This window comes from Petaurus breviceps, unplaced genomic scaffold (assembly GCF_028583685.1).
Source record: "Petaurus breviceps papuanus isolate PSGF00001 unplaced genomic scaffold, PetGlider_PUasm1.0 90977, whole genome shotgun sequence".
Taxonomy (NCBI): Eukaryota; Metazoa; Chordata; class Mammalia; order Diprotodontia; family Petauridae; genus Petaurus; species Petaurus breviceps.
In genome coordinates, this window is record NW_027187391.1 from 39,604,748 (window position 1) to 39,622,049 (window position 17,302).

Below are 17,302 nucleotides of genomic sequence, written 5' to 3' on the forward strand. Positions count from 1 at the left end.
TCTCTCTCTCTCTCTCTCTCTCTCTCTCTCTCTCTCTCTCTCTCTCTCTCTCTCTCTCTCTCTCTCTCTCTCTCTCATGGATAACTAAAGGAATGTAACAAACATAGGGTCTAGACCCGTGAATAAATGAACTAATGAGTTTCTGGTGAAAAAATTCTCTTTTTTGCCAAGTAGTATTAGATTTATTTTGATCGATACATAAGATAAACTTAGGAGTAACGGATGGAAGTATGAGAGAAGTCCAATTTAGTTTCAACAATTTGAGCCATACAAAAGTTGGAAGAAGTTGGTTGAAGAAGCCATATCACTGGAGGGTCTCAAGTCATGACTGTATTACCTTTATGGAATGTTATAAAATGGTTTCAGATATGAATGGAATGTTATAAAATGGTTTCAGTTATGAGTTGGATTGAATGGTCTTTCTATTCTAAGATTCTATATAGAATGAGAAATTTAAAATCTGTCTCAAAGTATTTTTTCATTAAATGGGACTGCTTTCAAAAGGCAACTTTACAAATGTGATTGTGTGTATGATAATAAGGAGGGAACACTTCCTTGAATTTCTTCATGCATCTCTGTACCAGTTCTAAATCCTTTTGGCTACAGACATGTTAGAGAAACATAAATGCCTGCATTCCAAAGCGGATGCTCTATGAAAAGTAAGCATAAAGCTTTAGAAACCCAAAGCATCAACATCAGCCTCTCAGAAAGATTTTCAAAATGACTCAAAATATTCAAGTGAGTCTCAAAGCTACCTCCTCCACCCCAACCAAAGTGAAAGAAATGTTTCTTTCACTTTGGGGAAGGTAAGTCTTCTGTTATATTACATTCTAATGAATTTTTTATTAGTCTCAAAGTCTAATTAAAACACTATTCACTAAAACCCAAGATGCTCTATCTCTAATTTCTTCAGACACTAGCTTTTAGTTTATGATTTCCTAGCTCTTCAACATTATTTGTACAGCAGAAATCGACCCATGTGAAATCTCTGCCAGACTAAGCATACACAATCAATAAATCAGCACATTCATTTGGGATCTGAGAACAAGAAGAAATTGCTTCTCTTTCCTATTTTATGTAAAATTGGTAGAAAGATCAGCTTGCATAATCCTTTCATTAAAATTGAACAGTTGCTCAATCTACTGTAAATGAGGGGAAAGAGGCTTAATTCAACTTGAGCTAAAGTAGTAAAACAGTGTTTACATCAGCATTTCATGATAAAGGGCTTTAAGAATATATAAAACAGTGGGGTTCCTGGTCACCCTCCTATAACGTCAGGCAAATAAACTGGTATAGAAAATGGATAATCAGTCCACTGTATAATAAAACACAGCACCTCCTGGCGATAAGCTTGGGTCACGTTTCCACTACAATGTGACAAGACTAACTGTGGTATAAAACTATAAATCCAGTATATTTGGGTGACCTGGTGCTGGGGACAATGAAAAATTGATATGATTACACCGACTTTTGCTTTCTTAACTATGGTCATAGCAATTTGCCAAAAAAAAACAAAGCCTAGCTCTGGAATCAAGAATGGATACTAATTGGTACTTATGGCTGAATCCATGTTTTACATCAGATAAATGGGTCCATTCATTTCCCATATAAAGATAATTTATACTTAAATGCTTCCATGCATCGAGACCTCCCCTCTCCCCCACCCCTTTCTCTATCTCTATTACACATATATGTGAAAGAAAGCAAATTCCTTCAGATCAGCAATTGTTCTGAAACTTATATTCTCAGAATCAATAAGCATTTATTAAGCCCTTACTATATGGTCAAGCACTCTGCTAAATCATAAGGATTCAAGATGCAGTCCTTGCCCTCAAGGAACTTATATTCTAATAGGGGAGACATGTAAATAACTATTTACAGGGCAGTTAGGTGGTACATTGGATAGAGAACCTGACTTGAAGTCAGGAAGACTCATCTTCAGACTCTTATTAGCTGTGTGACCCTGGGCAAGCCACTTCACTGTTTGCCTCAGTTTCCTCATCTATAAAATGAGCTGGAGAAGGAAATGGCAAACGACTCCAGGATCTCTGACAAGAAAACCTCAAGTGGGGTCATGAGGAGTCAGACACAGTTGAAAAATAACTGAACAAAACACACACTCTCTCTTTCTCTTTCTACATATATATATATATATGAGTATATATGTATATATACACACATATACATGTATACACACATAATATACAGATATACATACATGTGTGTGTGAGTTTGTGTGTGTGTAAACTTGAGGCAATCTCAAAGGAAAGCACTAGCCTTTGAGGAAAACCAGGAAAGACCTCTTGCAAAAGATAGACTTTGAGCTCATGGGTTGTGTGTTCAGTGTAGTTTGTCCTTCATTCTCAAAGAGGACCATGACATCAGGGAGATGATGCCATGACTTGCAATTGACTTTGATTTGAGTGAGGGAGGGCTGTGCAAGGTCACCAGTCTCACTTTCTCCTCCAGAGCCATCTGGGTCCAGTGAACAGATATCAGTCAGGATGACTGGAGATGACCCAGGATGCAGTAACTTTGAGCTAAGACTTGAAGGAAGACAGAAGGCACAGCCAAGGAGGGAAAACATTCCAGCTAAAAGAGCTCCATAAGACACTGACAGTTGAGTGATGTGTCCAGAGTCCATCAGCCAGTACTGAAGACATGAACCTAAGTCTTCCTGACTTTGAGGACAGCTCTTATCCGCTGTGTTTCCCTGATTCACCTTCCAAAGAACTTCATTTAAGTGAAACTAATTTTTACCAGATGTTGTTTCTATAAGTGTTAGGTCATTTTTTCATGTTTAAGAAACAAGATAATTGAGGACCTAGGCAGGAAAAACTCACTGCAGAGCAAATGCCTACAATCTCCTAAGAGATATAGATGCCTCTCAGGAAATCTCATAATGGGCATTTTAGAGAAATGCAGCAGATGAGAGAAGTGTTTGTACTTTGTGAAAATTAGAAGGGTTGGAAGAGATTTGGTGATTCTACCCTTGAGGGTAATTGTTCCACATGACTGCCAGGGCAGACAAGGAAGCCACAGGCATCCATCAAGCAATAAGGGGCTGTAATGGGGTATTGGCTCAGTTTTGCAACTGAATAGGAACTTCAAGCATGAAGAATGACCTTACCACTTACAACTGGTACATTTTCTCCTACACAGATGGGCTTCATCTGTCCAACAACAATGGGGACAAATTCAGGACATTTTTACAAACAACCTTGAAGTCCTGCCTGTAACTTAGCTTCATGGAGGCAAAATAATTCAGGCAACATTCAACAATACAGTAATGCCAAAAAGAAAAAAAAGTTTTCAACACCAACCACATATAGAGTACTGGGCTAAGTACCCAGAGTAAACAAAACAGTCCCTGACATCAAGAAGCTTAAATTCCACTAGGGAGACATCAAATGTACAAGAATAAATAAGTATAAATTGGTATCATGAGGGACAAAGTATTGTTAACCAACACCTCTATGAAGGAGTTCTCAGATATGCAACAGAAGAGTCAGGAAAGAAAGTATGCAGGAGGTGGTGTCCGTCAACAGCCTCCAAAGCTACAGAGATGTCAAGGAAGATAAGGTTCAAGAAAAAAGTCACTGGATTGAGCATTTAAGATACATTTCAATTGAGTGGTAGTGTTGAAAGCTAGATTGTAAAAGGTTGATAAATAACTGGGTGGTCAGAAAGTCTAGTCTGTGATAAAGAAAGGAAAGTCACCAATTTTGACCTTTGGGTACATTTCTACTATTTACCCAGGAGACTATAAGAATATTGTTGTTTTTTTATTTTATTAAAGGAAAAGGGGAAACAACATGAGATTTTATTCTATCCCAACTTTCTTTTTTCTTTTTAATTTTTTTTATTCCAAACAACCACCAAAAGGAGCATTTCTATATACACAGTAGGACACAGACATTTTATATGAAACTGCAAATCTTGCTTTTTTAAAAAAATCTATATAATAAATTCTATATATTACTTTTAAAGCTGTCCTGCTGATCTATAATTCCCTACAAAATTCTTTCTGTTCTCATTTATAAGTTTAAAAAAATTACGGTAATTGATAGTAATGCAAAATATTTACATTATAATTTTTTTTGCATTACTAGTGCTGACTAACCTCAAAAAAAGAGAAAAATATACTATAACAAATAAGCATCATAAAGCAAAACCAATATACACAATGGCTATGTTAATATGTATACATATTAATATATATGCACCTTGTGGAGAGCACTGCTCTGTCAAGACTTCATTAACATAATTTATCACAGGTCCTCTGAGACACTGTTGGTCATTTCATTAATCAGAGTTCTCAAGTCTTTCAAAATTGTTTTCTCTACATTGTTCCTATCTTTTTATAGATTGTTCTGGTTCTGTCCCTCTAGTTTTCAAAAAAGTGATTAAGTTCCTTTAACTATATCTAATGGACAGAGACCTAGGTTCATTCTTAAACCCTGCTCTTATAACATAACCCTCACAAAGGTTAGCTATAGGCTGTCCTTATGTAAAACATCCTGGAAATAATTAAATATCCACTGCGTATCCTATAGTAATGACTAGCCTCCTTTCAGCAGTGGTTTTCCTGATTTGATTGTTGTATCAATCCTCATTTTAAACCTCGATCTATTAGAGGAAAAAAAGCAAATTAACACATCCTGGGACATCTCTTATGCTTAGATGTTACTGAGGGAAATGGAAATCTACCTTTCTGATTGAATATTCATGCTGATAGCTGGATTCCTCCTTGTACAATCCTTCACTCCCAGTCAGTTCAAACCCAGCCTTTACACTGCCTTTGTAATAAATAAAGATTAAAATCTTCCCCGGTCTGCATCGTCAGGTAATACAGAGGATACCTCCAAAAAGCTAGAATCATTTCTGTTTGTAGCTTTTCATAAATAGCTAACATGCAAATGTACCTCTTTTCTCTTCTTTTTAAAATTTTATTTATTTATTTTTGGAGGCAATTGGGGTTAAGTGACCAGGGTCACACAGCTACTGAGTGTCTGAGGCCAGATTTTGCACTCAGATCCTCCTGACTCCAGGGCCAGTATTCTCTCCCTTGTGCCACCTAGCTGCCCCACGTGCATCTTTTCTTACTCTTCTCCTTGCCCTGGACTTAAAACACTTTGTACTTTTCCTATGCATTTAGCATGTTCTAATTTATAGTATGTCTATCTGTACACATTACAATATTCCAGCTAGATCTGACAGCTTTTTGAGGGTGGCCTCTGCATATTCATTACCCTTGTACCTCTCCCAATACCTAATACAGGCATGGCATGTAAAAGATGCTTAGTATGGACTGCCGAACATTCTATCAATCCACGTGGGCAAAGGAGGCTACATTTAGCTATCTCCCTGATTTAAAAGATTTTTTTTTGCATTCAGAAAGAAAAAGCAATATAACAAATTAGCAATGTTCCTCTTTTCCTACCTTTCCTATTTTTTATCTTCTAATTCCTTCTATTGGAGATCATCAATCCTATAATCTATCCATATTTATAGAATCATAGAATTGGGTCATAAATCAGAGAGAATTAGCATTCATCTACTCCAATACAGTGACTTTGGGTCAGAGAAATTAAAGAGCTTGCCTGAGGTCATATATCAGGTATTCAGAGCCTGAGCTAGAATTTGAACCAAGGTCTTCTAACTCCTAACCCAGATATTTTTCTTATTTTACCACACATTGTGATATGGGCAGTTTTCTTTTGATGCTCTTTTCGCGTTAGGCAAATAGGCTAATCTTTTTGGAATGTCCAGAGCTAGAATTTAATCTTGTCACCATTCTGAATTTTAAATGCTGATCTATTGGTAATGCCTTTCTGTCCCCAAATAATACTTGTACTGGAGCAAGCTTCAGGAGCAGCTAGATGAAGCAGTGAATAGAGTTGTAGATGAAATGTAGAGAAAACAAGCAATGTAGAGAAAACAAGCCCTGGAGTCAGGAAGACCTGAGTTCAAATCCAGCCTCGGACACTTAACACTTAATAGCCATGTGACCTTGGGCAAGTCACTTAACCCCAATTGCCCTACCTTCTCCCTCCAAAAAGGGGGGAAAAAAAAGAAAGTAACATATTGAACTTAACATACCTAACATGTATAGCTAACCTTTATAAGGTATTATTACTATGTGCCAGGTACTATGCCAAGCTCTTCACAATTATTATCTCATTTGATCCTCACAACACTGAGAGGTAGGTGCTATTATTAATCCCGGTTAAGGAAACTGAGGCAAACAGAGGTTAAATGATTTGCCTGAGGTCACACAGCTAATGAGAACAAATTTGAACTCAGGTCCTCCTGACTCCAGCCCAGAAACCTATCCATTGTGCCATTTTCATCTATCTATCTATCGATGATCAAGACTAAGGCTGGAAGGACAGTAACTACTTAGGGGCCCAATCCCACCATTGATCAACATGGGAGCTAGAACTGCTTCATTTCTTTCCTGGACCAGCTCATTCCTCTTTAGGCAACCTGGTTCCTCCCTCCCACCTCCAAGTCCTCAGGGCCCAGCATATTGACACCAGACTAAGCACAGACACTCTTATGGCTTAGCCCTCTGCAATTCAGAATTCCTAAACTCAAATGATCCACCAGCCTCAGCCTCCCCAGTCTCAGGAATTATAAACATGTACCACCATACCAGGCTTTATGATAATCTTAAACATAAAAACCCCAGCAAACTGTACTTAATATATGCTTGAAGTTTCATTTTTAAAAATTGTATTAAAGACTCTCAAATCTCAAGTGCCCATTCTCTGTAACATTGCCTTAGTCTTGTATATCATACTATTAACATGTTCTTGCCCAGACTTTGATTGTCCAAAATGGTTTCCTTTCTTCTTACTGTATTACCCATTAATAGCACTCACTCTTTAATCTAGCAGCATCTCTGCAGACCCAGGTCTGGCAACTATTCTACTAGGCACTATTATTTGGTTCCTTGATATGGGCCAATAGGACTTTTTGTTTATGCTGGTCTCTTTTTTTTTTTTTTTTTACATAGAACTGTCAACGGAACACCACTGGAGAGCACTGTGAAAAGTGTCCAGATGGCTACATTGGGGATGTCATCAGAGGAGTACCTAGATCCTGCCAGCCATGCCCTTGCCCCTTGCCCCATATGGCCAAGTAAGCTTAATACAAATGTTGTCCCCTTATACGTGTGTTTCTCCTCCCACTCATTCCCTTCACTCCTTTGATGCATTGTTATAGAGAGGTATTTTGTTTTTGGTTTTTTTTTACCCCAGTTAAACAATATGATAAAGTATGTTAATGAAGTCTTGACAGAGCAGTGATAGACACAAGGTACAGATATATATTAATACATATATATTAACATAGCCATTGTGTAGATTGGTTTTGCTTTATGATGTTTATTTGTTTATATTTTTCTGTTTCTCTTTTTATTTTCAGGAGGTGAGTCAGCACTACAAAAAAATTGTAATGTAAATATTTTGCATTACTATCACACCCATAGGAAGAAAATCAGAATGTTTTCCCCTTCTCTTATTTTTCTCAATTAAAAAAAAAAAGAATTTCAAGGGGCAGCTAGGTGGTACAGTGAGTAAAGCACCAGTCCTGGAGTCAGGAGAACCCGAGTTCGGTTCCGGCCTCAGACACTTAACACCCACACAAAAATACTAGCCATGTAACCTTGGGCAAGTTACTTATCCCCAATTGCCCTCCAAAAGGCAAAAATAACAATAATAATTTCATTTAACCTAACTGCTTCTGATCATTCATTCCATCATTTTCCCTGATGTTTTCAGTGTGCTCCAAAAGCGGAAGATATTTGAACAGCTTCTATCAGTCTTTCAGAAAGTACCAGTTCATTAAAGTCAACACTGTAGGGGCAGCTAGGTGGCACAGTGAATAGAGCACCAGCCCTGGAGTCAGGAGAACCTGAGTTCAAATCCAGCCTCGGACACTTAACACTTACTAGCCGTGTGACCTTGGGCAAGCCACTTAACTCCATTTGGCCTGCCTTCCCCCTGCAAAAATAAAAATTAGAGAATTTTTGAAAACACTGTATTTATCGTATCTAGTGATACTGATATGTGGGGAAAATACATAGTGACAAGAGTGAAAGTTACCATTTCTGCCATTACTTTATTTTCACACAAACCATGCCTCCTCACTGACTTTTGAGTCTCTTGCTGCTTTGTCTGTGTTTTCTCACTGACTGATTATCCAGGTTGTACATTTGTGTATCGTTCTTGGAGTGGGAGCTTGACATGGAGATTATAGCACTGGACTGGCAATCAGGAAGACTCAGGTTCAAATCCCACCTCAGGCACTTAATAGCTTTGTGAACAGAAATAACAGCATTGATTTCACACCATTGTCGTGAATATTAAATGAGATAATGTATGTAGATTGCCTTTCAAAACTTAAATAGCTATTTAAATGCAAGATAGTATTTTTATTATTACCTGAATACAACCTTCCTTCCATATTACAGTTGTTGGGGTTAAATGTGTTCCATCCAGCATTCTAATGATTCCAGGTTTCACTTACTATTTCATTATATAAGCAATCTTGCTGCAACATCTACACTTTTTAAAAAATGATTTTTTCAGACCTCGAGCTGTTAGGCAAATTCTCTAGGTGGGGGAGGAAGATGAATTAAAATGATAGCCTTTGGGGGTACCTTCTAATTATATTATTCTGTGATTGCATTTTCCCTTATGTGAATGACAAAAATTTTCTGTCTGAATTATCCAACATTAATTTGTTGGGAGATGAGGTGCGCACAACCTCATTCCCCATGCATCAATACTCTTCTCCTACATCATTATTTTTAAATTGCTATTGCAAAAGTTATTCTCAATTTCAAGCAAGGATTCCCAATGCCTTAGGCTAAGGTTCCTCTGAAAGCTATGTTAACACTTTCAAGCCACTAAAGCAGTGTCTAGAAATAGTCACATACTAATTACTGCACAAGTTCCACTGGTGCCAAATATCTATTTTTTTCCTTTATGTGTATGACTTGTGACTAGGAAATAGCCAAGACACCAGGAGAATTTACCTAGGTAGATATCAACTCACAGACATAAGTAATTAAATAGGCCTGAGACAGATTGGATGATGTAAGTGAAGAGGAGGCATATGTAAGAGGTTCTGTGGAGGTAGAATCCCCAGTACTTGACAACTGATTGCATAGATGAGGGGAGGGAGAATGGGGAGCTGAGGATAAACACAGAGGTTGCAAAGCTGAGTGAATGTAAGAATGGTGGTGACATAAACAAAGAGAGAGTAGTTTAGAAGACTGTATTTGGAGGAAAGATAATTAACAACTTATTGGAGGAGAAAAGAGAATGATGAGAGAAAAGGTAGATCATTCATGTAGCGTACTAGCCCTGGAGTCAGGAGAACCTGAGTTCAAATCTGGCTTCAGACACTTAACACTTACTAGCTGTGTGACCTTGGGCAAGTCACTTAACCCCAATTGCCCCTCAAAAAAAAGCAAAAAGCAAACAAACAAAAAAAACATAGGATTTGGGGTGGCTACGTGGTACAGTGAGTAAAGCACCGGCCCTGGAGTCAGGAGGACCCAAATTTGGTTCAGGCCTCAGACACTTAACACTCACACCAAAAAACTAGCCGTGTAACCTTGGGCAAGTTACTTAACCCTAATTGCCCTCCAAAAGGCAAAAAAACAACAACAAACAAACAAACAAAAAGAAAACTAACCAGACACTGATTAAACCAGAAGCTTCATTTTTTTTTTCTACTTCTTTCATGTTCCTTCTATATTCATAGCCCAGGAGACTCAGGAGCTATAGTTCACTCAGAAAATGATTGTGACATGGTGAAAAGATGCCTAAATTGAGAGTTCAGGGACCCAGGTTTTGAGGGATTTGACTTTTTTTTTATTGGCTCCACCAATAATGTCATGGTAGACAGTTGGCCTCAGAACCATTGAAGACCTGAGTTCAATTCTCACCTCTAATATTTATTGACTGCATGACCCTTGGCATGTTACATAACATCCCAGCGTTTTAAACAACTATTTGAGACTATAAGTTGAAGAGAAGGTACCAACCTACAGATGTAGGAGGCAGTTTCCTGATCTGGAAGTTCTCTATACCAGTCAAGTCACAAGTCTAGTCCTGGTCCCTATTCATTACAAATTCACTGTATGAACTTGAATAAATTATTAAATCTCATTGGGCCCCAATTTCTTTATCTGTAACATCTGGAGGGAGTAGATGAGTGAGAGAGAGAAGGGCAGACTAGACTCTAGTCCACTAGTGACTAGAAGATGTCTATTGTCCTTCCAATTCTTAACAGTCTGTAATTTTTTTGTAATACTGTGACCCTATTCAAACATTGAGGTATCAAGAACTTGAGCACATATATTCAGAATTTGGGTTCCAGTACAAACAACCATTCTGAAAAGCAACGAATATAATAGTTGAAGGATTTTTAACAAGAAGAATTTTAAAAATCAAGTCTGTTTTTCTTGTAAAGTCCCCAAGGAGCTTCTAAGAGCATGAAACTCCAGTTGGCTCTAAAGCAGTGTGAGACTGAAGGTAGGTTGAGAAATGATCCCAGGGTTATTTCCTTAGCCAACAAAAATCAACTTACCCTAAACTTTAATATAAACAGTTAGTGCTAACTACAACATGAAATGAGCAATGCTGTATCAGAGCCTCCAAATGCCTACACACATTGGCTACACTGTTATTTCTGAGGATTGTCTGCACAGACTTATGTATGTACTTGGGCACTGGTCGGACATGCCACCCTTTCTTCCCAGTCACTGGGATATGTGGCAATAGTTCCAGTGAAAGGAAACATCATCTGTTAGGAACATTGAATTTCAGGGGCAGAAGGAGGAGAAAGGATCAACTTAAGGCATACTCCTCTAGAAATTAGCAGATGTTTCTATGCTCTGAACCTAAAGAGTAAGCAGTTATGTTGTCTTCCAAGAGGAATTATTTAAGAGGCTTTTGATTTTTCCATATTCTGTACTCTAAACTAACAGTGTTTCTCTTAGTGGTCTCAATAATCCAAACCAACAAAATAAAGGGAGTTTAAAAAACAAAAAAAAGGGCCAAAGAAGGGTAATTTGGTTGGAATGTTTTTTAGCAGACCGTTACAGAAGATAAATTATCTGCATTGCCTTTCCCAGAGAATCACATATTGTTTTCTGAGTGGTTTTATAAACATCTCTGAACAAGACAAACAACTCCATGCTTTTTTCCAAATAACATTAGCTGAGAGGTGCTGGTAAGTGCAGGAATATGAGAGCACTATGCCAAATTTCATTGCTTGTACAGTATCAGATCTAAAACTAATTTAAAAGTCTTTAAAACATTCACCTTTGCTCTTTTTGCGTAGATGGATCCATGTGCAGAGGCCAAATCTTACAGATGTAGAAATGTAACACTCAATTTTCCCTGCCTTAATAATCAGAAGACAGTTATGCATTCTCTTCTTACCCACACATCTCTAATACTTTCCATCTCACTTTTAAATGATTTTTCCTGGAAGGAATTAGGAATTAATTATACTAAAGAGTGGAGGTATAGAAGACTGGAATCTCTTGGCCTAGGAATTCTATTGTTCTAATACTTGCTATATAGGACTGAGCAACTCAACCACCCCCTGTCTTTTCACCCTTAACTATAAAATAGAGTAGCAAAGAGACATGATATCTAGTAAATGCTGATTTTCCTAATCAACGCTCAATATTTAATGTGTCCACATAGTACATAGCAATATACAAGGTACTATATAGAATACATAGAACTTAAGCTGTATATGCTCATTTGACTTGAGAAATTTAATATCTAGGGACCTTCAATTATCTACACTAGTGGAAGGTAGCCAATAATAGAGATAATCCAAAACAGTAAACAATGGGAAAAATTACATTTGGGTTTAGAATGCATTTTTGTGCTTAGATTTGAATACATCTATGTAATATCATCTGTAAAAAGAGAGGGTTAGATTTGATGAGCTCTGTTCTAGCTCTAAATTTATACTAGTTATGTAACACCAGTGGTTGTGGGTAGTTGTAGATGCTTGTGGGTGTCACTTAAGGAAGGTACAATGAGCCAAATGACCACTCTTTCTTTCCTATCCTCTTTTTTCACTATATATTTAATCAGTAATCCTATGGAATAGCAATTAGCTCATTTTAAAACTATGGACAATATGATGGCCCTTCCAGTCCACGGTCTCCTCCTCTGTTGCTTTATAGAGTTTATATTAAGAAAAAAATTCTGTATAATCACAATAGCTCTAAGCCCCCAGTTACAAAATTCATAATATTTAGTCAGAGGTTTTACTTTCTGTCCTAATTAAAAATTATGTCTGTCCCTGGCCACTTTATGATCAAGACAGCCAGAAATGTTTGGGTAAAGAATCAAGCAGAATATGTTTGTTACAGTGTTTATTAATGGACATTGCCTTCTTTTACATTATTGAAATCACTTTTACTTTGTTTTAAAAAGTTTTCTTCCTTCACTCTGAATCAAATCTTTTCAAGTTTCTCTGGATCATCCTACATATCCTTTCTTATTACATAAGAATATTCCATTATACTTACATTATATTAAGCTATTCCTTAAATTATGGGCACCATTTAGCTTTACTACCACAAAAAAAAAATAGAATCACAGCTGAGACTGATTCAAACTACTCATCCAAGAAAAAGCAACTTTTTCTCTATTTGCAAAATTCACAGGGAAGATGAGATGGTTGTGATGGCAGATAAATATTGAACTTAACACAAAAAAGAGAATACTTCCATATAGGGATTGTGTATGGAACCATGAATCTCTGCAACACACAGCTTACTTTAAAAAAAATTATAAATTCAACATGTTACTTTCAAAGCTGTCCTGCTTGTCTGTTTCCCTCTGAACTTCTGTCTGTAGCCTTCTGTGTATTTTTAAATGTTTTAAAGAATCTTTTTTATTTCTTTTCTTTTCTTACAATGCTATCACCAACTCTCTTCCCCCCCCAATCTCCCCCAAATAATAATTATGTATGTATACATAAATAGAAATATAACACAACCCTTGGAACAAATACATAGTTGAACAAAACAAATCCACACATTTGTTAGCTCTAAACATGCACACATATGTGTGTATATATATATATATAAACACATAAATACATGTTTGTATTTTCTATATATTTAGATACATACATACATATGTACACATCATGTTCTGCTCTATGGGCCCATCACCCCTCTGTAAAGAGGTAGGAAGTATGCTTCATATCAGTTCTATAGAGGCAGAGTTGATCATCAAATTGATTTTGTCTTTCTAAGTTGTTTTCATTTACACTATTGCTGTTACTATAGAAATTGTTCTCCTGGTTCTGTTCATATCTCTCTCCATCAATTCAGGCAAGGCTTCATAGGTTTCTGTGAAGCTATCCCTTTCAATCCTTTATTATGACACTATAATATTCCATTTTATTGATATATTATAATTTATTTAACCACTTCCCAATTGATACACACTCCCCTTTGTTTCCAATTCTCTCCTATAACAAAAATAACTACCATTTTTCTACAAAATGTTCTTTAAAACTTTTGGAGGGACATCTAGGTGGTGCAGTGAATAGAGCACCAGCCCTGGAATCAGGAAGATCTGAGTTCAAATCTGGCCTCAGACATTTGACACACTCACTAATTGTGTGACCTTGGACAAGGCAATTAACCCCAATGGCCTTGACTTCCCCCCTCAAAAAAAAAACTTTTGTACAAAATATTTTTGTATATGAATTTTTTCTTCCCCTCTTTGATCTATTTGAAATTTAGGACTATGGCTAGTTCAAAGGGTAGCATTCTGGGGACATAGTTCCAAACTGCTTTCTAAAGTGGCTGGACCAATTCACAACTCCACCAACAGTGCACCAGAGAGCCTTTCTACCCACTGCTCCTGTGGCAATTGTCATTTTCCTTTTTTATCATCTGTTGGATCAATATAATTAGATGTGAGGTAGAACCTCAGAGGTGTTTAAATTTGAATTTCTCTAACAATTAACGATTTAGAACATTTGTATATGGATGCTGTTATCTTAGATTTCTTGCATTCAGAAATGTCTGTTAATATTCTTTGACCATTTCATCTATTAGGGAATAACTATCCTTTTTAATATTTTAATCAATTTTTATGTATCTTCATCAGAGAATGCATTATCAGAGACATTTATCAGAGAAACTTGCTGCCAAGGTTTTTCTTTTTTAAAGTCCTTTTCTTGAGAATACAGACTATTTCATTTTTTCTTTGTATTGCCAGTGTCTGCATGAGACATGGCACATTTTTAGTGTTTAATAAATGTTTAGTGGTTGATTCAAGCTCCTAATGAATCAGGGCATAATATATATGAAGGATTTTGCTCCTAATAGGTCAGGTCATAATAGATGTAAAGGGTTGTACAATTCTTAAAGCTTCCATAAGTGTTTATTATAATTAATAATGTTAAGAATAAACTATTTTTTGCCAACAAAGGACAGGATCAAGTATAGTAGGTGATAAAAATAAGTGAAAAATTTATAGCAAGATTTTATGGCAGTAATTTGCAATAAAATAATCAAAAATTAAAAATGTCTTTCCATTTATATTGTTTTTTTTTCTGATTCTTTCTTCCTAAATTCCAGTTTTGCAGTGTCCTGCTATAGGAAAAGTGGGGTGGTACGGTGCATTTGTAAAGAAAAATATGCTGGACCCAACTGTGAAAGGTGAGTTAACAATTTTTGCAATTATATTTTTGCTCAACATTATATACTTTACCTTTCTTAAACTGTAATAATAATCTTTGGTCTTTCATAAACAACAGTAAGTTTTCCTCTGAAAAGCATTATGCCCTATAGGATGAAGAGCTACCATTGCAACCAGGGTTCAGGTTCTACCTTGGATACTCTGAAAAGCATTATGCCCTATAGGATGAAGAGCTACCATTGCAACCAGGGTTCAGGTTCTACCTTGGATACAAATAGGCTGTGCAACCCTCCATAGCCAATCACTTAATGTCTTAACAATCTTAGCAACTCTTAAAACAAACACTGCAGTGAAGGTGCTGACCTGCATTGGCAGAGGGACTTTCCTTACCAAAAATACCCTACACTAATAAAATCATAGACTCAGACACCATGCTTATCCCAGAGAATGTATGCATCTTATATCAGGTAACAGACTCGAGAGGAAATGAGTTGACTCTACCTTCTTTCCTGAAAAATAACTCAATTTTCATGAAGGTCTTAATGATCCTATACCATTCGTCAGCATCCTGCTTCCCATTTTGGAGCTATGTTGTATCAACAATGTAATATTCACAATGCCTATTATAAGTATAAATATGCTGATATGGTTATTAATCACAAAATATACCAGGCTCTCCAAATGGGGGACAAAGCTAGAACATTTATTCAAATACCAGAAAGCTGAGTCCCACAACCAGAAAGTCAAAGTCATCACAGTAGTTATGAAGTTGGCACACATGGTTAATGTAGTAAACACCCACATTCTCAAGTCTTCAAAACAGAACAGGCTACCTCAGGCAAAGATCCTCCTTTCCTCACTCACAGCAACTGCTCAGCATCCATGAAGTATGCTCCCAGCAGCTCTTGTCCCCCGCAGTTCCCGTCCCTGGCAGTCCTCAGCAGAAGTCCTTAACAGAAATTCTGGCTGGCTCAAAAAAAAAATATTTGTGCCACTGCTGCCACCACAGCTGCTACCATGCTTCTAGTCACCACAGGCACACTAGCTTGGCTCCCACTTCCTCTTGCCCCACCCCTTGCTGCTATGTCAGCAAGTTCAAGGGGCATGGAAGACCTTCCGATCCCATAACCATTACATATGTATGTATATTTATGGGTAGTGAAGTGATACAGTGAATAGAGCCATGGACCTGGACTCGGGAAGACCTGGGTTTAAATCCATCCTCAGACATTACTAGCTGTGTGACCCTGGGCAAGTCACTTAACACTGTTTGCCTCGGTTTCCTTATCCTGTAAAATGAGCTGGAGAAGAAAATGGCAAACCAATGCAGTATCTTTGCCAAGATAGCCTTACAAGGAGTTGGACACGACAACTGGATAACACAGGTATATTTATATAAGTACTCTTCTCTATAGTTAGAATGTCAGCTCCTTGACAATAGAGGTTGTTATATTCTTCCCTAGAGCCTAGCACATCGCCTATATAAATGTTTGATGATTGATTAATTGATTGACTAGATAACCAGCATTCTTTCCTTTTTAAATTAAATTTTATTCTTTTTCAATGAACGAGTATTTATTTTCTCTCCTTCACACCTCCAAAAATAACCCAAAACCTTTGTAACAAATATACTGAGTCAAACAAAACAAATTCCTTCATTGACCATGCCCAAAACTATATTTCATATTCTGCTTATTAGTCCATCACCTTTACATCAGGAAGTGAGTAATATTCCATATCATCAATTCTCTGAAATCATAGTCTGTCACTATATTGATCAGAGGACTCAAGTCTTTCAAAGTCATTTATTTTTTCAATGTAGTTCTTATAGTAGTATTATCCGGGTTCTGCTTACTTCACTCTTATAGCAGCAAGCACCCCAAGCGTCCCCAGGGTGACTGCCAACACGGGTTCTTAGATCTGCTTTGTTAAAGGAAAGCAACTCAAAATGGGTTAACAAGCTTACTTTAATCAGTCAAATATGTATCGTTTACCTAGTTCAGGGGAAAAAGGTCAGCACCCCGAACTTCAGAGTATACAGACAGAACTATCAAGACAGAGAAACAGATCAAGTAGACAGGTTTCCAAGCTGTCCAACCATTACATCCATACCAAATCAACATCTGGGTTTTTCAAAGCCGGGGGCTCTCAACAACGGCTTCCCAGAGTCTCATCTGAACAAATCACAGAACTCTTCTCAAAGTGAGCCCCAAAACAAAGCCTCAAATCAGGGTTTATATAGCCTTCTCCTGGCTCAGAGAATGTAACAACCTTCTGGACCCACTGGCCAATCAAAAAGTATCTACTGAAAAACAAGCCTCCCACCCCAGGCTCCAGGTGCACTTTAGCCTAGGGGAAGGGAAGATCTTTAAATTTGCATTTCCATTACAACTCTGCATTAGTTTATACAAGTTTTCCCAGGTTTCTCTGAACCATTCCTTTTCTTATTTCTTATGGTAAAACAGTGTTCCATCTATAGACATACCATAATTTGTTAGGCCATTCCCTAATCAATGGACACTTCCTTAGTTTACAATCCTTTGGGACTAAAATAGGTACAATATTTTGTATAGATGGATCTTTTTCTTCTT

At 37.1% G+C, this 17,302-nt stretch overlaps 1 protein-coding gene across 3 annotated transcripts in view; it reads left to right on the top strand.

The window, feature by feature from the left end:
* The window catches only part of LAMA4 (laminin subunit alpha 4), a 199,246-nt gene that overhangs the window by 68,823 nt on the left and 113,121 nt on the right, over nt 1-17,302 (top strand). For all 3 annotated transcript variants that reach the window (XM_069077020.1, XM_069077018.1, XM_069077019.1), the window contains 2 exons: nt 7,022-7,146; nt 14,651-14,731. In XM_069077020.1, coding sequence (XP_068933121.1) covers nt 7,022-7,146; nt 14,651-14,731 — 206 coding nt within the window. The remainder of the gene's footprint in view (nt 1-7,021; nt 7,147-14,650; nt 14,732-17,302) is intronic.